General features: G+C 53.0%; 1 protein-coding gene across 37 annotated transcripts in view; it reads right to left on the minus strand.

The window, feature by feature from the left end:
* RALGPS1 (Ral GEF with PH domain and SH3 binding motif 1) overlaps positions 1-25,409 on the minus strand; it is a 309,829-nt gene that overhangs the window by 13,000 nt on the left and 271,420 nt on the right. For 21 of the 37 annotated variants that reach the window (XM_054659088.2, XM_063788291.1, XM_063788284.1 and 18 more), the window contains 3 exons: positions 14,971-15,097; positions 13,485-13,642; positions 11,051-11,102 (listed from right to left, as the gene is read on the minus strand). In XM_054659088.2, the coding sequence (XP_054515063.1) occupies positions 11,051-11,102; positions 13,485-13,642; positions 14,971-15,097 (337 nt within the window). The remainder of the gene's footprint in view (positions 1-11,050; positions 11,103-13,484; positions 13,643-14,970; positions 15,098-25,409) is intronic. The other 16 variants (XM_016961700.3, XM_054659098.2, XM_063788298.1 and 13 more) reach the window with 2 other exon arrangements.

Consider the following 25,409-nt stretch of genomic DNA (forward strand, 5'->3'; position numbering starts at 1 on the left):
CTCTGTGACCTGCCGCAGCATCCAAGAGTCCATGCTCCAAGCTTGCTCCGTGGGCGGCCCTCTGGCTTTCCTCTCACCTGCACTCCCCGGCAGTGAGCCTTTCCAGGGCAACGTGCAGCTTCCTGTTCAGCCTCTTCGCGGGGAGGCACCCTCTTTCTCCTTTAGCCTCTCTGTCTTAGAAGACTCACTTCCCGTATCCACTTGATGTTCCAAACTTCTCCCCACCCTTGAGGCATGGCCTATTCTCTGACCACAGCTCTTTTTGCCCGTTGGCCAGACAACAACGTAATCAACTTAATAAAGTCAGATGAGGCCCGGAGTTCCTTTGTAAGATCCCCTCAGTCCTCCATGGTCAGCCGTTGCTCTGTGACATCAGTACCTGTGGGTAGTGTGGGGCCGCCCTCACACACTGCAGCAGGTACATCGTACCTGCCCAGGGGCCTTTGTCCTCCTCCCAGGAAGGAGCTCTTCTTGATGGCCATCTCGGGTCCACTGTCCAGGGGCCCAATTTCAGGGCTGGTGGGAGTCTGATGGTTAGCTGGGACGGCTGCTCCAGGCCCCCGAGCCTCCTGCCCATCGGCTCCTCCTCTCTGGGTGATGGTATACCATAGCATGTGCTTGGCCCCCCAGTCCTCTAACATAATGGGTGTCAGGGTGGTAATAGGCTGACCCCACTACCACCCATACTGAGCTGTAGCACAGACAAGAGAGGCCCTGGTGTGCTCAACTCCCAGGCCACTGGCCCAATGGCCACCTCCCTCTCAGAAAGAGGGGTGGAGTGCAGCAAGTGAACATGACTCATGCAGATAACCATGATTCTCTCATTTTGGAGAAGTCAAACAGTCACCAACTTCACTGTTACCGGCACCACATGCTGGGCACCTCGCAAGTGAGTGCACTAGCACGGCCAGGTCCCGAGCCCATGCAGAAGCAGCACTGCTCAGGGGAACTGGCCACGGCTGCCTCCGGGGCTGCTCTTCTTCCAGCCATAACCGGGGATTTCTTCTGAGCAGGGTCTGACAATGGACTTTCTTGCAGTGAGATCCTTTGTGGCTTTGTCTGCTATCCAGGGATGTTTCCTCCTCACCTGGGCTGGATTCCAGCTGTGAGCTGCTGACTGTTGGGAGTTGAGGATGGAGTCCCCCTTCCCAGAGACGGGCCCTCTGGCCCCTTTGCCACTTTTCTTCTCATGAGTCTTTTTCCCCGTTACCTGAGGAGAATGTGATGGCAGTGGACTGTCCGGAATTCCCACAGTACCTGAGACAGGGCATGGTGGCCAGCGCGGCTACCTTCTTCCCATCATTCTCTCCCTTTGCGTGAGACAGTGCGTGGCTTTGTATTTCACAGATGTTTGAAGGAACTGACATCTGTTGATGGAGAGCTTGAAACGAGCATCTTCCAAGCAGGCTAGCCTCGTAAGCAGCCTTTCCTCATGTCCTCCCTCAAGGAGTGAGGAGTGGACTGGCGGGGAGCACAGGGACACCAGGGGTCTCTGGGTGGGCTCTTGACAGATCAAGCAGTCACTAGGTAGTGAGTGCTCACATGCTCTGATGCTCCTGCAACTTCCTCGAGTGCACTCGCACTGCCACCGAAGCTTTGTGTAAAGCACCCTTACCGTCCCCACAATGAGGAAACTGAGGCTCAGTGATGTGAATCTGCTTGACCAAGGCATGAGCCTTGTAAGCTAGGACTTGAACCCAGGACTGTCTGACTCTGCAGCCCAAGTTCCTCACCACACTGTGAGATAAAGCCTTTCAGGATAAGGGAGAGGCGGCAGCATCAACATGGTGGGGTCTGTCATTGGGACTGGACCCACTGTGGGGGCCCTTTCTGGCATTATCCTCTCAGAGGCACCTCTACTTGTGGGTCCCCACCTGCACTCACGCTGCCTGGGATTTGTCAGTGTCTGAGACCGAATGACCACAAGATTCTTAGGCTTGGGGATCTCCCAGAATAGGGCCACCTCCAGGTCTCCTGGTCCCTTGGTGGCCCCAGTGGAGCAGTCTCCTGGCAGTTGCTGCCTGGCACTGAAGAGCAGCTGCCTCTTCTCAACTGCACGCCACGTGCCAACTACATGCTTTCACACAAGAGCATGCCCAGCTCTGTGAGAGGGGCCCGGTTCTCACAGTTTTCGATGAGGAAACTGAGGCTCAAGGAGGTGAAGCCACTTGTCCCACCCTGCTGGCCTGTCATTAGAGATAGAGACTCAAGTGTTCACAAAGGGAGGCTCATTTTCTGGTGCGGGTGGAGGGCCTGTGCTGGGGGCTGCTCCAGGCTATGGACGTCAGAGCCTGCTCTCTCTGGAGCCACGGGGAGCGACCCCAGGCCTTGAAGGGCGGCACCAGTGTGACCTTTCTCCAGGCCAGCCTTTAGGAACACAGAGTCAGGGTGGAAGTGGCCAGCCTTCCCTCCAGGTGAGCCCTCCAGAGCTGGAGGAGGACCGTGCTGGGCAGGGCAACTCTGGCTGCCTGGCAGGCCAGCATCAGCATAGAGGAGCTAGGATCTTCAGCCACTGGAACCAGACAACTGAAAGTGTCTGGAAATGTCCCTGCTTTGAGAAAATTTGTTATTTGAATGTTCAGGGCCAGAAAATGCAAAATGATTGGGTGGTGGTATCAGAGGAACCCCAGAAATCATAGTTTTTGTTTGTTTGTTTGTTTTTTGGTAACTGACATAGGGGCTCATAGCCCAGAACCACAGACACCTTTCCCAGTGTCATTCTGAGAACCTGTGGCTGAACACAGTGTCCTAGGAAGGCCGTTTGACTAAGATCCCTCTCAGGGATCTTAGGTGGAGTCAGAAGGAGGACTGCAACAGGCAATTGAGGCTTGCCCAGACCAGGAGCTTGTGGGAACCTGGGTCTGGGGAAGACATCGACTGGCAACAAAGTAGAACACTTCAGTCCCAAGGGGTGTACAAGGTGATGATGAGCAGGAGGATGGGGTCATGGGATGATGATAATGATGGGACAATGAGATGATGGGATAACGATGATGGTGGTGGTGGTGGTGACAGTAAAAGTGGGAGGATGAGATGAGGATGGTGATGGTGGTAACGGTGGTGGTGGTGATGAGACAATGGGTGCCAGGCAATGTGCTAAGCAGGATTCGCTCAGCATCTCATTTATTCATATAACACTGTGAGGTAGGCACTATTATTATCCCCACCTTATAGATAAAGAACCTGATGCTTGGAGACGTGGAGTCACTTGCCCAAGATCACGACACTGGGAAGAGGCAGAGTAGGTGGTGCTATTGAGGTGGAAGTGGCCAGGGCACTTCCAGAGCCAACAGCATCATGAGAATTCAGACTAGTCAAGCAGGTCTGAAAGGCCATCTTCACTCCATCATTTTCTAGGTACACATTAGGTTGTAGGTATCCTGGGGCTTACATTTCATAAAGCCCTAAGTCCCTGTTTCTGGGCTAGGAGGTTGGAGGGCAACCTCCCCAGAAAATAATTATGTTGAGGCCTTGGAAATCTTGGTCTTAGTAGAAGTAGGATCCCTCCCTGATATGGTTTGGCTGTGTCCCCACCCAAATCTCATCTTGAATTGTAGTTCCCATAATCTCCACGTGTCATGGGAGGGACCCAGTGCGAGGTAACTGAATCATGGGCGTGGTTACCCCCATGCTGCTGTTCTCATGATAGTGAGTGAGTTCTCACAAGATCTGATGGTTTTCTAAGGGGCTTTTCCCCCTTTTGCTCAGCACTTCTCCTTGCTGCCACCATATGAAGAAGAACATGTTTGCTTCGCCTTCCACCATGACTGTAAGTTTCCTGAGGCCTCTCCAGCCATGCTGAACTGTGACTCAATTAAACCTCTTTCCTTTATAAATTACCTAGTCTCGGGTATGTCCTCATTAGCAGCGTGAGAACAGACTAATATACTTTCCCTAATCTTCTGTACACAGAGCCCCAGCCTCAAGTCCACAGAGCCTGGGTAGGAATGCACATGTGGAAGGGCCCAGGTGATGCTACTGATCAGCAGTGTCCACCTGCGCCTGCGCACCCTGGATGGGAAGCCATCCAATTAGGCCATGGCCTATGCTGGCCACTTTCTGATGCTTCACTCTCATCTTCAGGCAGGAAGCTGCTACCCTGAATTCTGCTGGACCCTGGGATGTCCCTTCTAGCAGCACTTTTTGAAGGACATTTGCTCTCTATGGGCCCCACTCTTCTCTGGGCAATATCCCTGATTCACTAAGTGGGTCCCTAGGAACCACATTTGTATTGTATGTCCCCATCCTTCTGACAGCTAAGTGGACAGGGCAACACCAGTGATCCAAGCCAGGTATGCCAGATCTTCTCTCCTGGTGATTAGGAACCAGATCTGAGAGGCTGAAAGTGAGGCTCAGTGGCTGGGCGAAACTATCACATGTAAACCTGGGAGGCATCCCAAGTTGCCATGAGGCATCATCCATCTTCCCCTCTGTGCACTGAGAAGTTCAGAAATCTTGTCTGAGAGAGAGTGGGGAGGGGTAAAGCAGATATGCACAGAGAAGGATGGACACAAGATGGAAGGAGCGTCCTGCCCACTTTCTAGGTGCTGACTCTGGAGGAATTGTAGATATTGGACAGAGAAGCTGTGGGCAGAGATTTCCCAGCTACCCATGAAGCAGCAGCAGCTGCCTGGCAGGGCTTGAAAACAGAGTTAAGCAAAAGGCCCTGGCACCTAGAGGCCAGGGGTTCTTTGTGCACTCTTCTCTCTGCAGACTTCTCTCAGTCTGCTGGCTGGAGCCTCAACTGCCAGACTTTAGTGTTTGGAGCTAAGGGAGTAAGGCAAGAGATCACATATCGGAGGGTAACCCAAATCAGAAGCTGGCAAATTTTCTAACTGGGCTGCCACCCAGAGGACATTTGGTGAAGAGAACCCTAGTGATCCCTCGAGGGGGGTCCTGGGACCTGAAGAGGCTGCAGGCTCTGAGTCATGCACCAAGCTGGGACAGATGGCCCAGGGCTCAGTGTCTCTGAGTCTCATGCAGGAGAGATAGGCCAACTGTCCAGAGCACTGAAGCCAGGCACCAGGCAGCAGAATGAACCCGAGGACACCAGACTCAGGGGAAGAATGAGAGCCTGGGATCCTGGCCTCAGCCACAGGTGTGGGGGACAGTGAGGTCCTCTGCGGTAGTCACCGAGAATGGCCACTGGCATGTCTGCTGCAGCCAAGGGGACCTATCACCTGCGGGATCGCCTCCAGAGCCTGGCCTGCCTCTCCCAAAATACTGCAGAGTTTGGGGCTTGAGAGGCATCCTTGGGACCTGGCAGACCTGGGCATCTACCAGGGTCCTCTGATCTTCTCAAGGAAGGAAACAAGTGTCTTTTAAAACTCAGTTTTTGGGGCAGGAGACTTGGTGCTCTGTCACCATGACTGCATTTCCCTGGTGCCTCCCTAAGGATGTCGGATGATCCCACCAGCTAAAACGAACAGGTAAACCTCACATGGGCAGAAACTGCATCACCCAACTCCCTGAACGCCCTACAGCACCACCCCACAGCACTCTGAGGGGCAACTGTCTGCAGCGACCTCTTAGAGGGGCCCTCCCACAGTCCAGTGTCATCCTGGAGGGTGCTGGTAGAAATTTGCCATCACTCCGGTCCATCCCTCCCATGATGACTGAACTGCATTTGAGGAAACTTTTCTTCCCCCTACCCAGCCTTAGACCCCTGGGTTGCTTTCTTGGTGGTAAGTAGTACCTATTGAGGGAAATTCATAAAAGTCTCCAACTCAGGCTGGACACAGTGGCTCCTGCCTGTCATCCCAGCACTTTGGAAGTGGGGGTGGGAGGATCGCTTGAGACCAGCTGGGAAATACAGTGAGCCCCCATCTCTACTGAAAAATGAAAATAAAGAAGCTAGCCAGGTATGGTGGCGTGTACCTGTACCCAGCTACTTGGGAGGCAGAGACAGCAGGATCACTTGAGCCTGGGAGATCAAGGCTGCAGTGAGCTATGACAGTGCCACTGCACTCCAGCCTGGAAAACAGAGTGAGACTCTGTCTAAAAAAAAAAAAAGTCCCTAAATCAGTTCCTCAGATGTGGTAGCTCCACCTATGTGTTAGATCTTCATTGTGCCTAGCCTCATCACAGGGCTGAGGAATGGAGGCTCAGAGGTACTGAGAGCTACCCAAGGACCTGGGAGGATCAGTGGTCCTAACTTCAGGTGCCCCCGCATGGCTGGCTGTGCCTTTCACTGTGGAGGTCAATGGAGAACTCCAGAGAAGAGGACCTGCCACGGGGCCCAGCCTGTATGAGACTCTTACAGACACCAAGCCCTGGGCCATCTGTCCCAGCCTGGTGCATGATTCACAGCCCACAGCCTCTTCAGGTCCCAGGTCCTGCCTCGAGGGCTCTCTAGGGTCCTCTTCACTAAATGTCCTGGGCTGCTCCTTAACCCTCCCCTTCTCCAGAAGCCACCTCTGAGCCTGGTGCCTGATGCAGGTCGCCCTGTTGGATCCTCCCACTGCATCCTGCACAACTGCTTCCCTGACAGGACTTATTTAAGACTCTGAGCTCTGACCCATTCCCTCACCTCCCCCAGAGCAGGAAGAGGAACGGGCTTTGCTTCAGAGAGGGTTGTGCACTGTGCCCCCCAACCCTGCCCCAGCCTCACTTCCCTCACCCACTACAGGGGCCTCCTCTCACCCTGGGCCTTCCAAGGACCCCCCATCCCCTACTCTTCCCACTACCTGTATTACAGCCTGTGCCTCACACGAGAAGGCCCTTCCACAGAGACAGGTGATTCCGACCAGGGGAGATGGTGGCCAAGGGTTTCGTAATCAACTTTGTGGCACTTTCATACTTCACTTGTTAAAAACTGATCAGTAATCATTTCTGATTATGTTTTCTTTTATACAGTTAAATGTTAATTGTTTTTCTGGGTAGAAAAGAAACATTTACGCACTGTGGAAAATCTGAAGAATACAGGGAAAATAAACTCACTCAATAAACCTAGAGACCAGAAATAGGATGAGTGAGACTCTATTTTCATATATACATACATGATCGCCGCTACAATCCACTTTGTTCATCTTTTTAAAAACACCTCATTTAAAATCCTTTAACTCGTAGGCTGATATTCTTGTTTTCATCTTAGTGCCAACACTTGCTTTCCAAATCAGGCAGAAAAAGGCATCTGTTATCCATTACTGCTGCTCCTGACTAAACGCTCCCTTCCCTGTTGGTTTCCAAGGGGCCCTAGGATGGTTGGAGATCATCCTGACAAGCCCACAGCCCTCCTCTCCAGGTAACCGAATGCCCTGCGGCCGCCTCCCCACCTCCCTGGGAGAGCAGAGTGTGCTGGGGGCCCCCCTTCTCTCCTCGCCCCTACTCTCCCCGGCATGAGGTGAGGAAGACTGCTGACCAGGGACACTAGGTGGAGTCACAGAGAAGAGCAGGCCCACCCCTGCCCATAGCTCTCTGGTTCCTGAGGGCCCTGGCCCAGGACCACCACCCTGTCCTCATTCTGGGCCCTGAGGGTAGGGGAGGGTCTTCAAGGCAGCCTGGGGGCTCAGAAGTGACTAACAAACACCTCCCTGCATCTCACTGCCCCTCCCCGACCCCACAGGCCCTGTGTCCTTGCCAAGGCTGACATGGGTGAGGAGACAGGAGGATGAAGAGCAGAAGAGGGTCCCCTTTGCTCTCTGCACCCTTGTTCCACAGTCCAGTAGGAACAGACCCATTCCCACCGAGGGCAGTACAGCAGCTCCACAGGCCTCAGTGGGCTCCAGCTCCCGTGTGGAAGCTCTTTATGGCCGAACACTATGGGGACCTACTGGGCATCTGCAGCCTGAACTCTGGCTACTACCCAAAGAGGAGACATCTATGTGCATAAACTCCGGGAAGGCAAATTCACCAGACGGGCATGCAGAGTCTCACCCCTGGCCAGACAATAGAAACTCCTGCCTGCCTGCTGACACTGGCATTCTCGGTGATGAAGGTGTGCCCTCAACCCACCAGAGGTGTGTGTGGTGTGGAGGAACTGGCCTGGGGTCTTCCTGTCTTTCATCTTGGTATCTGGCTCTATTTCTCTTCCCAGCCTGGGCAGGCTTATTACCAGGGCTGAGGGGCAGGGGGCTGGTGGCAATCTTCAATAGAAGAGCGTGGCCCCTGCGCTTCAGAGCTGTGGGGCAAAATGCTGTCTCCCCCACCACGGCCAAGCCTCCCCCTCTCCTCTCTCACACCTCACTTCTCTGCGTGGCCCAGGCCTCCCCTGCACCCTTGGCTCTGGCTCCACGGCCTCTGTCTGCTCGAGTGGTGCGGCCTGCAGAGAAAGCTGTATTCCTATGGCATCTGCAGGGAACAGCTCGTGGGGTCTCTGAGGAGGGGAAGCTCTTTCAGGGCAGGTGCTGGCCTCTGGGCCCAGGCAGGCTGACACTCAGTCTTCTGAGGGAGAGGGAGTCTGCTCCCCATTAGAGTAGGAGGATTTGGCCTGGGTGAGAGCTGGGAGTGGAGGGAGGACCTGGAGGAGCTAAGCATCAGGCCCATGAAGGTCAGGAATAGAGAAGACCCAGGAAAGAGCATGAAGGTGAGTAACTGAAAGAAAAGAGCCACAGGCAATGAAGATTTTCAAGCTGCAAGAGGTCAATCTTCCCTTCCAACTCTCCTGTGGACTCTCCAGGAAGGTCCAGAATGCTCCTTTGCTTTTGCGAGTGTGGATTATTTCAGGGAATGTAAGAGGCAGTGCAGGATGGAGATGGAGGCCGGTGGCCAAGGGGCAACTGGCATCTGCTCATCAGGACTGCACGGGGCCTGGGTCTTGACTGAGGGAGACATCGCAGGCCCACTGGCATCCTCCAAAGCAGGTGGCCCCCTGCTCCCCTCAGCAAGGTGGGGCTGGGCCAAAAGCCATCCTCAGAGGATGAGAAACAGGACATCCTCCCTGCAGGGATGTTTCAAGACTGCTGGAGGCAGCACCGGGCATCTGCGCCAGCCATGAGACCAGTGCTTGGAAGAGATCCAAAAATCACTTATTCTAGACATTCAGATGGATAGTGATCTAAATGCCATGAAATGCTGTGGCCTACAGTGATCATGACAGCATTGCAAACAGCATCATCTCCCTGGGACAAGGAATTCTTTCTCACCACCCTCCTTCCTAGAAGCTCTAATCTCAGTCATGAGTACTTAGCAGGAACTATATCTGCTACACCTTCAGTAACTCGTGGGGTGTCTGGCAGGGAGCAGCTGCTTAACAGCTACTCAATGAGTAAGTGAGTGAATGAAGGAATAAGCGAGTGAAAGAATGAATGAATCAATGAATAACAGGTCCAGGTCTAGCTGCTATTCAGGATCTGTGCCTCTGTTTGCCATCTGATGTCTTCTCATTGGCCTGAGGCCAGGGGAGGTGCTGGCCTGCCTGTAAGCTATCTCCCTCAGGGTGTCCCCAGGAGTCCCCTGACTGATGCTGAGAGTTCTAGAGTCTGCCCTTGTGCCTGTCCAGTTCTCCTCCCCACTGCCGGGGTGGCTCCCAGGGTGAAAGCTATTGGCCCATTTGCCTGAGCAACCCAGATGGCCGGGGAGGGGAAAGAGAAAGCCTCTGAGGGCTGGCATATCGCCACTCCCCCACCAACCCCCATCTTGGGTTTCACAGGCAGATAGACTGACTGACCAATATGGGACAGTCCCCGTATCTGGCCAAGCTGTGGAGCAGTGATGAAGAGGTGGCTCAGTGGTCAGGGGGCTGTTGGGTGTGGCTCAGCTCTGTCCATACCAGAGTGTGGAGCAGGTAAGTCACTTTACCTCTCTGAGCCTTGTTTTCCACATGTATAAAACGGGGACACTATGAATGGCTGCTGTGCAGGAGTGCTGAGGATTTGGTGCATCCATGCACGCAAAGCACCAGGACAGTGCTTGGCACAGGCCATGCTCAACCAAGAGCACTGACCAGCAGGCAGCCCGTCTGCCCTGGGAGGAGTTGCTAGGCAGCACTTATCTTCTCTCTGGCCAATTTATGATTATGAGGACTGAGGAGAGAAGCTTCAGCGCCAGAGGAGGAGTGTGTGTGTGTGCGTGTATGCATATGAGTGTTTATGCACACAAATGTGTGAGAGGGTACATGCATGCATGCATATGTACATGTGTGAGTGTATGCACCCACGTGTGACAGTGTGGTTATATGAATGTATACACAAGCACGTGTGAGCGTGTGCCTGTGTACGTGAGACTGCAAGCATAGGTGAGTTCAAGTGTACAGTGTGTGCATGGGTATATGTGAGTGTGTAGGGCATGTGTGTATATGTGAGTGTGCATGTGTACGTGTGTGTGTGTGCCCAGGGCCCTGGATACTGGTGCAAACCTGCCTTTCCTGGACATTCTGTGTCACTGGATGTTTCCCGCCTCCCCTCAAACCCTGAGTCGCCACGATGCCCTTCACCCCTGGTGGTGCCATGGCTGTGGGGGCACCCCCTTCACAGCATCGCCTGCCTTCCTAGAGATCACCGGGCGCCTGGCACAGGAAAACACTAGTACATGGAGCTGTGCGATAGGAATTCCTGAGCAGGAGGCCTGGGGCCCTGGCAGACAGGCTCTCCCAGGGAGCCAAACCCTGGGCCGAGGGATCCTCGAGGGAGGCAGAGGGATCCTCGAGGGAGGCAGAGGCTATGGCCACTTCCCTGTCACCAGTGCCTAGCAGGGTGGGGGTCAATAAATACCCAAGGCCTGAGGCCATTAGGGTGCAATATTCTCAGACCCCACCAGGCGGAGCCACATGCCCATCTCAAGAACAGGCCACTTCTTAGGCTTTTGGTTTCAAGAACCCACACTTCAGACCAAATCTACTCACAGGCCTCCTGCAGCTGTGCTGGAGGAAGAGCCTCCTGGATCAGGGGAGGCATGGGGCTGCTCGGAGCATGGGGGCTGGGGCCCCAACAACCATCCTGCTCTTCCATCCTCCCTCCTAGTCAGCCCTGCCCCGGCCAGTCTGCTGAAGGAGCCACAGAGCAGCCTCACGGGGTGGGTGGGGCAGGGCCCGTCCCTGCCCGGGGCCTGTCTTCGGCTCCCTCGGCCCTGAGCACCGCCCCTGGGAGGGAGGCCATGCTGAGGCCACACTCACCTTTCCAGCCCTGAAGACATCTCTTCACTAAACTCTGAGCTCTCACTACTGCCTGGAAAAGGAACACAGGTCAATGAGCACAACGGCTTCACAGAAGAGGGGCCTGTTCTCCTGGGTCACCGGGCCCAGGCCCCCTGAGCTCACAGAAGTGCCACAGAAACTGCTTCCTGACATTGGGAGCCTCAACGTACTCGAGTTTTTGCTGCGAGTTCTAACTCTGCTCTGGGAGGGTCAAAGAACCACTGTTCCAGGCAGGTCCTCTGCTACCTTCCCACTGCCCCCGGGGGCCACAGCTAACTGCCCACTGGCCCGCTGGGGTCTGGGTCCTCAGGCTTTCTTCTGGGCCTGACCTGGCTCCACCACTGCCTCCCTTCTGGCCCAAGTGAAGCCAGGACTAGAACAGGCCTCACCTGGTGAGGCCAAACGAGCACCTCTTCCTCTTCCCCAAGGGTCAGGACTTGACTAGACGCTGGTCACAGTGCAGCTACCTGGCATTAGACAGAAGCCTCAAGGGAGAGCCCCTGCAGACCCCTGGCCAGTGGGGTCACAGAGAGGGGCTGGGTCCCACAGCTTTGCTCCCTATTCCTCCTTCAGGCCTGTCCCTCTGGGCTGAATGGGCGACCCTGCTTCTTCCGGGCTCTCTAAGCCCTCTTGGAGGAGAGATTTTCTCCTCTCACCCAAGCATCCATGCGCAATGCTTCTGGACTGTCTCTCAGACCTCAGAGGCTCTGAGGTTCAGTGCTCTTTGCCTGAAAGAGCACCAAGGCCGAGCACTGGGAAAGGGGGAGGGAGGAGATCCCAGGCCCCTTGGCATCTGTCTGAGTAACGGCCCTCATCACAGAGGGGAGGACTAGCCCAGCTCCCAACAGGGCACATGCACAAATGGCCGCTTCATCAGGGCTTTTGGCCTCAAACAGAAAAACAGTTTCAATTCCCCAACTTGAGGAGCCGGGAACCAAACAACCTTATGATCTCCTGTCTGGACGTTGGACAGCTCTGCATCTGACTCCGTTTTCTATCTCAGGAATAGCAAGGCCTGGACTCAGGCGCAGCTCACAAAGTTTTCTGGATATAAAACAGCTGTTTTGCCGCCCAGCTGAGTCCTGCTGGGCCGGCATTTCCCAGAGGGCATTCCTCAGAACCCAGGTCCCATTGGACACTCCAAGGAAGAGGGTCCCATGACCAAAGAATGTGGACACTGTGGACTCTGATGCCTTCTTAGAGGACTCCCACCCACCAGCACAGCTGTGTCTCTGGGAAGAAACCTGCACACCTTTGCTCAACCCAGCCTTTCCCCATGCATGACCTGAACTCTTCTCCCAAGGCACACCTCGTAACCCCGGACACATTGTCCTGAGCTGTTGTATAACCCTGACTGGCTCCAAACAGGATGACCTCCTCTGAGGACAGAGGCAGACACAGAACATGCTTGTCAGACTTCCAGGGCGTGGGAGACAGCGACCCCTGGACTGATATTGCCCACGCCCTCTGAGACTGACTTGCTTTCACAGAGACGTGGGAGTGATTCCTGCCTGTTTCTCCTGTCCCCTCCCGCCCCCCACCCCCATGCTCTGGGCCCTCTGCTCTGCAGTCCTCACAAGATCAACTCCCAGCTCGGCAACTGGTCTAACCACCAGCCATGGGAGGACTCCCTGCTAAGGGAAGCCGACAGACACACAGACACACAGACCACAGAGGCACAGGCACACTGAAAGGCAACAGGCATCAGAGCACACTGGCCTGATGGCAGTAATAACAGGGCGGTGCCCACCTGTCCTCAGCTGACCTGGACACTGCAGGGGTATGGACCTACAACCAGAGCTCAACACCAGCCTGAGTCCTAATGTCAAGTTCTTCTTATCCCAGCCTCAGCAGCACAGTTTCTGTCTCTTCTGTTGCCATAAGCACCACGTCTGGCTGACACTCAGTGACGCAATTTCATCCCTGAACATCAACTTTTCATCCTCCCTCCTTCTAGCTTCCCACTGTGAAGACAAGTACGCAGTGAGAACCCAGTGGCCACCCAGCTACCCTCCCTGGCTGCCTCTCCTGCTCTGCCCTGCAGGGCCCTGTGGGTCATGATCCCTCAGGGACAGAAGCCTGACTGTGGTCCAGTCTGGTCTGGGGAGCTGCCAGCCAATGGCAGCTGGTCTCAGGCATGTGTTTGGCTGCTTTTTCTACCTGCCTGCCATGCCACCAGCAGGATGAGGACAGATCCGGGGCTCTTCATGAAGCCCACGAGGCTAGGAGACAAGGGTTTCCCTGGGTCTGGGCGATTCCTGCAGGCAGCCACCTCTGCAGGGAGGTGAGGGGCCACTGGGTCCCCAAGAATGATAGTGCCACTGGGCATGGCACAGTGACACAGAGACAGACACGGAGCACATGCTGGGCCTACAGCCCACCAGCCTATCATGTGCAGGCCGGAGACGCTTACCTAGGGAGAGTCCATTGGTGACAGCAGAGGAGGAGGTCAGAGCCAGGCCCCTTCGGGGGCTGCGGGACTCTAGGACACTGTCGTCCAGTAGGTGCCTTGCTTTCTCCGATGGGAATGTCGCACTTTTACTCTCAACTACACTCAACTGACACATCATACTGGAAAATGGAAAGGAAGAAAGAAGGCAAAGCTCCTTATCTATGGAGTGACAGTGGTTACACCTGCCTGGGGCCGGAGCAGATGGTGCAGCTGCAGGAAAAAGGCCTCCACTCAGAGCCACGGTACAGCCCAGGCTCTGTCCTCTCTCATGCCATGACCTTGGGCAAGTCACATCCTTTCTCTGAGCCTCAGTTTCTCCATCCATCCAATGGGGATAACGATACTTGCCCTGCCCATCCCCCTGGTGGCTATGAGGCTCGAGTGAGCAGATGTGCTTGTGAGTGATGAGGCCGCACAGGTGAGCAGCAGTGGGCCTGTGGCCAGGATGTCTGCTCCTGGAGTCACATGCACCGGGTCCAGACCCTTGCTCCGATGTTTTTCCACCATTGCAAGGAACTTCACCTTGTTGAACCTCATTAGACTCGTTCTCAAAATATGTAATAATAGCACCCACCTCAGAGGCCTGCATGGGGACTCAGGGAGATCATGCTTGACAGTCATATGCAGAGTGTCTAGCACAGAGGGCTGCTTAACACTCAAAGAGCAACTCTTTCTCCTCCAGCCTTGGAGCTCCTCCAGGGCCTGCCTAGCCTGGGCTAAGCTTGTGCCTTGGAAGTGGTAGGTAGGTAGGTAGGAATGAAGGAAGGAAGGAAGGAGGAAGGGAGGGAGGGAGGGAAGGAAGAAGGGAGAAAAGGAAGGGAGGGAGGGAGGGAGGGAGGGAAGGAGGGAAGGAAGGAAGGAAGGAAGGAAGGAAGGAAGGAAGGAAGGAAGGAAGGAAGGAAGGGACGGACTCATCTGTTCGGAAGCCTGTGCCTAATGCCCTGGAGACACAGGCACAGTTGCCCTAGCCATGCCGAGGGCTCACGCATGTCCCCCAGCTATGGGCCTCACAGGATTGATGAGCCAGCAGGTTCACTGCTCTGTAGGCAGATGCCATGAGAAACTGAACACTGCCCTGGATTGTCGACAGTCACCGGTATCTACTGGACTTTGGGGTTTTCCATGAGTCATTAACTGGGCTTGGGCAAATTCTCTGGAATGCCACTGCTACTTCCCTCCCCTTCCCTGCACCCTTCCTCCATCAGCTGCTGAGCCTGAGACACCTGTCGGTGGTGTGGAGTCAGTGCTGCCACAGTGCCCCTCAGCTCCTCCCAAGCTCACACCAGCCTCAGGAAAGCGCACTGGCCAGGATTCCAAGAGCTCTCATCAGCAACTCCCAGAACAGGGCAGGGGAGGGACCCAGCCAGCAAGTGTTTCCCTGCACTGTGCCCAGGCCCATGTGCAGGACGGTCTGAAGCCCGGGGGGAGGGCTTGCTCAGTCACCCACTTGTTGCCTAGGCTGTGGCTCTTCCTGTGTCTGGGGACTGGAGGTGTGGGGAGGCTGCCAGCAACAGATGTGTCAGGACAGGTGGGCCTCCGGCTGAACCTCGCAGAACCGGAGCCAGCAGAGGGACCTGCAAACAGAGCAGAGAGAGCAACAACGGGGGTTATGATGGGAGGGTGAGGGGCTGCACAGGCTGGGTTGAGGTGTGGAGGTGGGCCCCGGGTTTGAAGTACAGCAACTGGCCCAGATGTCACAGGTGGGGCAAGGTTCATATGAGCTCTGTAGCTTCCTACTCATTAGATATTGATCCTTCACTCTCCATATAGTAATTGACTCCCAAGGCTGACAACCAACTCTCAGGATGGTCAATGTCCTGCTGTCCTGGCCAAAGGGAGGGCACCATGGATGGACATGGGGATAGTCTTGGCCCTGCTTCACCATGGCATGACTTATCTAAGGACATCCAGCTGGTAAACGACAGAGGTGAGACTTCAAAGTATGTCTTCTAGGCCGGGTGTGGTGGCTCACGCCTGTAATCCCAGCAATTTGGGAGGCTGAGGCAGGTGGATCACCTGAGGTCAGGTGTTCGAAACCAGCCTGGCCAACATGGTGAAACCCCATCTCTACTAAAAATACAAAAATCCACCGGGTGTGGTGGCGCATGCCTGTAATCCCAGCTACTCAGGAGGCTGAGGCAGAAGAATCGCTTGAACCCAGGGGGTGGAAGTTGCAGTGAGCCAAGATTGTGCCACTGCACTCCAGCCTGGGCAACAGAGTGAGACTCTGTCCCAAAAAAAAAAAAAAAAAAAAAGTGTGTCTTCTAACACCAAGTCCATTCCCTTACCCCTGAGCTCTTACACAGCCACTTTCTGGTCTCTATGTACTCATTAAACAAAAAGCGGCAAGAGCACAGCTAGACAGATAGGGTTCAGATCTTAGGTCTTTCATTTGCTACCTGGGACCATGGATAGGTTACTGAACATATCCCTTGAGCTGCAGTTTCCTCATCTGAAAAGTGGGAATAATTCAACTCACCTTGCAGGTGGTCAGAAGAAGTCCATGAGGTAATGTACACAGACTTTCATAGTTAGCCCTCATACTTAATTTATTATGGTAATTATTACCATGTCCTTCTCATCCTAGTCATGGGGCTAACAGGTCACCAGAGCCAGGGAGTTAGGGGTGCAAACCTCACTGTGCACAATACACAGAGACTGAGGCCAAATCCTTCATGCTGGCCATGTCTTCAGCCATGTCTGGAGGAATGTGACCCTGGCCACTGTGGCACTCTTTAGTTTCTGTGGCTTGGGAAGGGAGGTCTTTAAGGGAGGTGACTCCAGAGGCTCGCCTAGCTCTGGCTATCTGGGCCAGGCACTGGGGGTGGGAACCAGTGACTCTACAAAGGGGCTCAGCTGCTTCCTGCAGAGAACATCAAATGCAGAGCAGATCAAGGGGGTGGCTGCCTGGCCATGGCTGGAGAACTTTCTTGGGGGACCCATAAAGCCCAAGCCCACCCAGACCTCCAGGTCCTCCAACACAAGGCCCTACAGACCCACCAGTGGCCTACAGGTTCCCATGTCCTCCAGCCTGCTTGGGTCATCTTAATGTCCAAAATAATGACTCACACCCCTAGCCCGTATACTGTGGGAAGGCTGGCCCATCTGGCATTTTGGCAGATTCAGGAGGCAAGGGCACTTGCATCACCTCCAGTTCTGAGCTCCTGTGCTGGCTGAGTGCTCACTTCCCACGAGTTGTCTTCTCTGCTGTCCCCCCTCCTTCCCAACCCCACTCTGCACAGGCACCTTCTCCTTCATCCGCCCCCACCAATCCCTTTATTAAGTCTTAGCCAACTTTCTTATTCTCAATAACATTCCAAAATGTCACTTCTTTCCTCAGTGCCCCCAGGCAACTCCAAGACCCCAACCCTTTCAAATGCTGCCACTCTTTACTTCAGTGACAACACTGGTTGTCAGGTGGCATCTCTCTCACAGCCACCCTTGCAGTGGCCATGCACACCTCCATTCACACTGGCCTTCCCACCAGGCCGGGGCCCTTCTCTTCTCTCAGGTCCTACCCGTCTCCTCTGATAATTCACTGCCTCACTTTCCCCTTCTCTCTCTGGCTCCTTCCCCTAGCCTACAGGCAAGCTCTAGTCTCTCTTTCCCTGTAAGCCAAGGTCCTTCACTGGATCTTTTCCCAGCAAATGGAGGTCTGTGCTCCTCCAGTCACTCAGCTGACTTCTGTACCTAATGACACATCCACTGACCTCCTTCTTGCCAAATCAATGAAGGCTCGTCAGCCTCCTCCCAGAGCCCTTGGCACCTGGTGCTCAGGGTCACTCCTTCTCAAAATGCCCTCCTTCCTTGGCGGGCACTATGCCACACTCTCCTGCTTCTCCCTGTGCCTCTTCAGTCACTGTCACCACCTCCTCCGTGAGCTCCTCCTCTTCCTCTAACACCCCTCATGCTGGAGTTGTCCACACAGGCCTCCCTCTTTGGCTCCTGTTTTTTGTTTGATTGGATAGCTGATGACTCTTAAATCTTGACTACAGTCCTCTTTTCTTTTTTTTTTGACACAGGGTCTGGCCCTGTCACCCAGGATGGAGCACAGTGATGCTATGATGGCTCGCTGCAGCCTCGACCTCCCCGGCTCACCAGCTCAAGCAACCCTCTCAGCTCAGCCTCCTGAGTAGCTGGGACCACAGGAGGGTGCCACCAGGCCTGGCCCGGACCTCTTTTCTGAGCCTGAGACCCATATACCCACCTCTTGGCACCATCCCTCCATCTGCCCTTTCCTAAGATGCATCAGGTGCAGCACAGCTAAGGCTAAGCCTGCAACTCCTTCTCCTGTTTCCAGCCTTGGCTGGAGGCACTGTGGGCTGCCCAGTCGCCTGGCCTGGAATGGGAGCCCACCCTCGGCTCCTGCCACACGGCAACTTGCCTCTTCTCTCCTCCCTTTCCCTCCTCACTTGCTGCACAGTCATCATGGCCTCCAGACTCTGCACAGCCCCTCCCTGCCCACCTCTCTTGTCACTGACTGGTCTGGGCCCCCACATTTTATTGTCTTCCTGCCTCCAGTCTGATCTTCTAAAATCTAACCCAAGCACAGCTTCACAAGTATTTGAAAAACGTGAAGCTAACCATGTCACCGCCTTGCTTGATATCATCCATGACATGGTGTTCAAAGTTCTTCCTGACCTGGCCATTTAAGCCGATCTTAAAATCCCAATGGAGGCCGGGTGCCGTGGCTCACGAGCCTGTAATCCCAGCACTTTGAGAGGCCGAGATGGGCAGATCACAAGGTCAGGAGATCAAGACCATCCTGGCTAACACGGTGAAACCCCGTCTCTACTAAAAATATAAAAAATTAGCCGGGCGTGGTGGCAGGTGCCTGTAGTCCCAGCTACTCGGGAGGCTGAGGTAGGCGAATGGCGTGAACCTGGGAGGCAGAGCTTGCAGTGAGCCAAGATCACACCACTGCACTCCAGCCTGGGTGACAGAGTGAGACTCCATCTCAAAAAAACAAAACAAAACAAAAAAAAACCACAAAAAAAACCCCAAAAAAACCTGATGGAAAAGAAAAAAGACAGAGTAGCCAAGACTATTCCGAAGAAAAACAGTGCAAGACTTGCCCTACTGGATGGCAGAACAAAACCTAAAGCAGTAGTATTCAAAGAGTGTGGTATTGGGCATGGATGCAGACACAGTTCAGTGAATACAAAGTGAGAGCCCGACCTGCTTCCTGATGGTGGCGGCATTACCAGTCAGTGGGGAAAGGAGGAACTTTTCAGGATGAGGGGCAAAACCACTGGGTTCCATGTGGAAAAAGACAAAATTAGAGTCCTGCCTTATGTTAAGCAAGTGGATTAATGTCACAAATGTGAAAAGCAAAACTACTGGGAAAAAAATAGGAGACAATCATTATAATCTTGGGGAAAGGGAAGAAAGAAAAAACACAAATCCCAAAGGAAAAGATGAATAAATTTGACAACAGTTAAATGTCTGTACCAAAACAACCGACCAAAAACGACATCAAAATCAGTGTTAAAAGGCGAATCACAGTCTGGGAGAAGGTATGTGTCACCCCTAAACCAACACAGGATTAGCTTTCAGATACACAGAGAACTTCAAATATCTGTAAGAAAGGACAAACTACACAGAGAGAACAAGCAAAAGATATGAAAGGCAAATTCAAGGAACAGAGTCTCCAAATGGCCAGTAACAATAAGGAAAGACACTTAACCCCACTGGTAATAATGGAAATGCAAATGAGAGTAAAAGGAGATATCTTTTTATTACAACAGATGGTAAAAAAAATAAAAAATTTAGCCTGACAATGTATTGCATTGGCAGAGGTGGAGGAACAGGAACTCTAGTTTGGGGCTTATATGAAGGTGAAATATTTGGAAAGCAATGAGCAATGCTGAATAAAGGAAGATGCCCTGCCTTTTATACCTGGTGATTCTAATTGAGGTTTTTACTCTAGAGAAACTCTTGCATATATACACGAGGAGCCACATACACAAGGATGCTCAAGGTAGCATTGTGCGTCACTGCAAAAAAGCAGAAACAAGCTACATGCCAATCAGTAGGGAAATAGATAGATGAGCTGTGGTTTATTTACAACAAATTCTACAAAGAGAAGAAACTGCATCTACAGGTATCAATATAGATAAATCGTAAAAACTTATGTTTCAGCCTGGGCAACACAGTGAAACCCCGTCTCTAAAAAAAAAATACAAAACCTAGTTCAGTACGGTGGTGTGCACCTGCAGTCCCAGCTACTCAGGAGGCTGAGGTGGGAGGACTGCTTGAACCCAGGAGGTGGAGGCTGCAGTAAGCTGATATCATGCCACTGCACTCCAGCCTGGGCAACTGAGACCCTGTCTCAAAAAACAAACAAACGAACAAACAAAACCCAAAACTTCTGTTAAGTGGAGAGAGTAAGTTGCAAAAGAATGTTTATGGCATTATGCCACTTAGGTCAAATTTTTACAAACACACAAAACAACAGTATATATGTTTACACACAAGTATATACGCAGTAAAACGCAAAACCTGCACAAGAATAATGTAAATCAGCACAGCAGTAACTGTAGGGAGGAAAGGGAAATGAGGCAGGATGGGGGTGAGAGGCCTTCCCTCCGTGTGTAGTATTAATACTTAAAGAAATACGTGGTGAACCTGGCAAAATGTTAACTGCTATTAAATACGGATAGTGAGGACAATGGGTATTCTCTATGCATTAACTATTTCATTATTTAAAGTGAGACTACTTTAAAAATAGTGGCCACCTACTCTGTGCCAGGTGCTATGCTGGAATCTCCATCTGCCCCTCCAGATTTGTCCTCCACCCTTCTCCACCCTGTGCCATGGACCAGGGGGCTGCATATGGGGCTAGGTCAGTAGGCTCCCTGGCCCGCTCTGGACCCTCGCTGGGTTAGGCTGACGGGGAGCTGCCTCCTCTGGCTCTCTGCCTGTGGGGTCCCTCCTGAGAGGTGGCAGTCTATTTCTAACCCTGGGGTACTGAGCTGTCCTTTGGGGTCCCCACACTCTGCCCACATCTTTGTAAATAGCCCCATTCTGAAACTCTCCTCCAACCACCCAACTTGAGTGTGTCATTTGTGTCTGCCTTGACCCTGTAGTGCCTTCACATTTAATCCACACAGCACTCCTCTGAGGTCCGTATTATTAGCTTCAACTTGCAAGCAGAGTAGTAGAAGCTCAGTGGGTAGGCACCAAGCATGCGTCCAGAACCTGGCTGGCGACGGGGTTACGTTCAAGTCTAGGCCTTGTGGGTGCATGGAGCAGACACCTGGGATCACCTGCCCAGCACCTTCTCAGGAAGCACATTCTCCTCCCACTGACGGAGACAGGGGAGGCAATGCCAGTCCAAAGCGGCCTCGCCTCTGGCCCCAGCTGATGGGTCTACGAGTGGATACACTCCCCAGGACTGTTGGATTTGAGCCTAGAAAGCATTTGAGGACAATCTCTGTTTGATGAATGAGAAATAAAACCTAGATACTAAGGATGGCCATGTTTCCCTGCTTGTGGTGAGGGAATCTGATCTGTGGTGACAGAAAAAGAAAGTAACCTCACTGAGTGAGGCCACAAAGCAAGGTGGAAGAGAGTTCTGTTTCAGCTGTTCCTGACACCCAGTGTGTCCCTGGCCTGGCTGTTCAGCCCTCCCTGGATTCTGTGAGCCAATGGGTTTTTTTTTTTGTTTTTTTTTGAGACAGTCTTGCTCTGTCGCCCAGGCTGGAGTGCAGTGGTGCCATCTTGGCTCACTGCAACCTTCACCTCCTGCATTCAGGTGATTCTCATGCCTTAACCTCCCAAGCAGCTGGGATTATAGGCGTACACCACAATGCCTGGCTACATTTTTTTTTTTTTTTTTTTTTTTTAGTAGAGACGGGGTTTCTTAGTCTTTAGTAGAGACGGGGTTTTGCGACCATGTTGGCCAGGCTGGTCTCAAGCTCCTGGCCTCAAGTGATCCACCGATCTCAGGCTCCCAAAGTGCTGGAATTGCAGGCATGAGCCACTGCAACCAGCCCAATGGGTCCTCTTTTGGTTGAAGTCAGCCAGTCTGTCTTTGTTGCTGCAGTTCAAAGAACCTTAACAAAGAGACCCCACCACCCGACACTGCCTCTTGGCGCAGCTGCCTAGATAAACCAGCCTGGTGGCAGGAGAGAGGAGAGGCTCTCCAAGGCCCCAGTTCCTGCTTTCAGATGGCATCTCAAGAACAGGATCTGACAGACCAATCCACCGTAATGGAACTGGAGAGGCATGACTCTAAAGGAAAGGTTTGTGGCTTAGACTTCACAAACCCAGGAGAGGTGTATAGAGGACTGAAAGTGCAGCTAAGCTTTTGTATCTGTGCATTTTCCCCGCAAGGGGTTCCATGTGGTCATCAGCTTCTTTGAGGCTCGGGCGGATCACGAGGTCAGGAGTTTGAGACCAGCCTGGCCAATATGGTGAAACCCTGTCTCTACTAAAAAATACAAAAAATTAGCCAGGTGTGGTAGCAGGCACCTATAGTCCCAGCTACTCAGGAGGCTGAGGCAGGAGAATCACTTGAACCCGGGAGGCGGAGGTTGCAGTGAGCCAAGATCGTGCCACTGCACTCCAGCCTGGGCAACAGAGTGAGACTCCGTCTAAAAAAAAAAGGCTCTAATTCTTAACCAAAGAATATATCAGAACCATCTGGAGAGAGTGTTAAAAACGGAGTTTCTTGGGCCACCCCTGGAGGTTGATTCTGTGGGCCACAAGTGGGTCTGGGCATTGCAGACCTGGAGCCAAAGCTCTCCAGGTGATTCTGCTGTGCACCCCGGGGGAAGAAACTCTGCTCAAAGTGCTGCAATACAGGCAGGCTCTGTTCCGAAGGAAACATCTCGTGCAGTTGTTCCAGAAAGGAAAACGAAGAATGAAAACCATCCTGCTTTGTTTTGGTTTTGCACATATTGCTCAAGAAACAAATCCATGTAGAGGGTGGATCTTGCCTTGTTTATCAGCAGCCGTGCGCGAGGGATTACAGTCTCACTGCCTGAGTCACTCTGGCTCCCACCCTGACTCCGAAAAGTGTTTTCTAAAGGTCAAATTGCATTGCTCCTCCCTTGCGGTTTGGAGTGGAACCCAAGGCTACCTGGTGTTGTGGTAGTAATAATAATGATGATAATTATAATCTAATGTAATGCGCCCGGCGCTATGCTCTGTACCTGTGCCACAAGACTTGAGGTGGAAACTCTTAGTAGCCCCATTTTACAGATCAGAAAGTGGGGCTTACAGAGCTACTGCACGCTGGAGGCAGGACTTGATCCCAGGTGTGAGGCACTCTTGTGGTGGCTGGGGAGGAAGGCTAGCTGTTCAGAGGTCAGGCGCTGGTCAGAACATGAGGAAGGAGGAACACGGTGGCCATATCTGAAGTGATCTAGTAAACAGGAGACATTTCCTCCAGGAAGACTGTAGTGGGTAAGACCCAGTTACTACCCTTGAGGAAAGGAAGGTGATGGGAACTAGCATCTATTATGCACTGTGTGCCAGACTTGAGTAAACACTTCCAAGTCCTGTTCTTTGACTCCTATGAGGTTAGTAACTTTTATCATCGCCATTTTAAAGGAAGGCTCAGAGGCACTCTGCAGTCACACAGCTGGAGGGGTGCAGTGAGACGCGGAGGCTCCAAGTCTCTTCTGGTAACTTCTTTGGCCCTTCCTGCTCACTCCTGCCTGACTCCTTTTCCTGTCTGTCTCCATGTGCTTCCTGCCTCTAGCTCCGATTCCCATGCCCAGTCTCTCCCAAACCCACTGGACTTGCCCTTGGTCTCTTCCATTCAATTCTTGACTCTCCCTCCAGGACTAGGCCTGGATCTGCCGCCTCTTCTTTCGGCTGTGGATGGCCCTGGGAGACACGCCTGGCCTCAGATGCCCCTTGACCCAACTGGAGGAAGGGTGGGGGGCCCAGCAGAAAAGCCTGCAGCCTCCCTGGGCACCGTTTCAAAGCTGATGCTGCTCTCCCTGCTCTGGGTCTCAGCTCCTCCCCTCTTCTGCATTGTTGACCAACAGCCTGGGTCTGACGCGGAAGCAGAAGAATTCCCATTCAACTGGGCCCCAGGGATGGGGGGCCTCTCTGCCAGTAAGTGACACCCTCTGCTACTGAAAGGCCTCATGTTCCTGCCCTGCCAAGCCTGGGGTGGCCACCACGTGACAGCACCAGGGACATGTGTCTTCTGGGACCGCTTGTGAGCTGGGTGGCTGGCAAGTTTGTTTCTCCATGTCCCGCAGCAGGGGCAAGGGTGTGGGTGGTCATAATGCACCAGGGCTCTGGGCGGGCTGAGCAGAGTGCAGTTCCTGCTGCCAGCCCCGATATGGCACGGACAGCTGGAAAAACTGACCATGTGGCTTGACTATCTCAGAGGATTGCTCCATTTTTCCTCAGCATAATTTTTCCATGAATAATCTTTAAAGCTCTTTAAGTGGCTGTTTCTTTAGCAGTTTTATTGGAACATATGAGAACTGACAGTCTCTGTGGGGAACGAGATATCATGTTGAAAAAAAATCTGGTTTTCATTACACTTCTTTCAAGAAAGCAACAGGCTGCCCAACAGACCTCTCATTGATTGGAAGAGAAATGAGCCCAGAGCCTCCTAACAACAGCCTTGGAGTGGACAGGATGATGAACAGTGATGCCAAAGACTCAGGATCTGAAGGCAGACAGGCCTGGTCCACCACCTGTGTCTGCCATTTGCAGGATGAGTGACCTTGAGCAGGTCACCTCACACCTCTGAACCTGAATTCTACATCTGCAAAACAGGAATGGTGACCCTGACTGACAGCCTCCCTGTGAGGAGTAAGCCATACAGCATCCCTCCCTCCTTCACGTGACAAACTTTTCCTGAGTCCTGACCTCGGGGGCAGGAGCTGGAGATACTACACTGGATTAGAAAGATGAGTTTCCAGTCAAGTGTGGGAGAGAGAAGTAGCCAGGTAATTACACCAGGAGAGACATCTACTTTTACATGAGAATAATAATAATAAATACGGTAAAGGCAACAACTACACCAGTAGTATAACTACAACAATAATGATGGTAATAATGACAGCAGCTAACATTTACTGAGCATCTACAAGGTGCCAGGAACTGTGATAAATGCTTTGTACACCTGATCTTATTTAAGCCTCACATTAACACTGCCATGCAAGTACTGTTGCTATCTCACTTTTAGGATGTAGAACCTGACAAGGGAAGAGTTCAGGAACTTGCCCAGTTGAGCAGCCAGTGAACGGGACAGCCCTGAGCACGGTGCACGTGAGAACACAGAGGGGACCCCTGGAGGGCCTGATGTCCAGGTGGGTGCAAGAGCTCCAGCAGGAGCAGTGATGGATGCAGACAGAACAGCATGTGCACAGACTCGGGTTGACAGAGAGCAAGGCCTTTGAAGAAGCCTGGAGTTCAACGAGGGGAAGGTGTAGAGATTTTTAGGAAGGGGCACTGATGCATTCAGATGTGTACCCTAGAAAGTTTGCTTTGGTTGGAGAGCAACCAGATGTGGCCAAGACTTGACACCACAGGCTGGGGGTATGGAGGGAGGGGGACTTGGGGTGACCGTCAGTGGAGTGGTATCCCTGGTACTGTCAGGTTCTGGGGACACGATGAGAAGTTCATTTTGGGATTGATATCTGGAGGCCACTGGGTAGATGGGCATAGTGCTCATGGCTGCTGAGGAAGACATGTGTTTGGGATGGGAAGCCTCGTTCCCACGGATTTCCGGCAGCATCCAAGTGGCCTGCCTGGGACAGCACTGCCCTATTTAAGCAGCCTGGCAGCCCTGCTGCCGCTCACAGGGGCACTTTCCAAGTATCGCACATCAGAAATTAATGGGAGGCAGCTGTGGCAGAGGGGAAACTACTCAGCTTGGAGTCACAAGACTTGGGTTCCAGTCCAGCCTCT

The sequence above is a fragment of the Pan troglodytes genome, chromosome 11 (genome assembly GCF_028858775.2).
Source record: "Pan troglodytes isolate AG18354 chromosome 11, NHGRI_mPanTro3-v2.0_pri, whole genome shotgun sequence".
In the NCBI taxonomy this organism is placed as follows: domain Eukaryota; kingdom Metazoa; phylum Chordata; class Mammalia; order Primates; family Hominidae; genus Pan; species Pan troglodytes.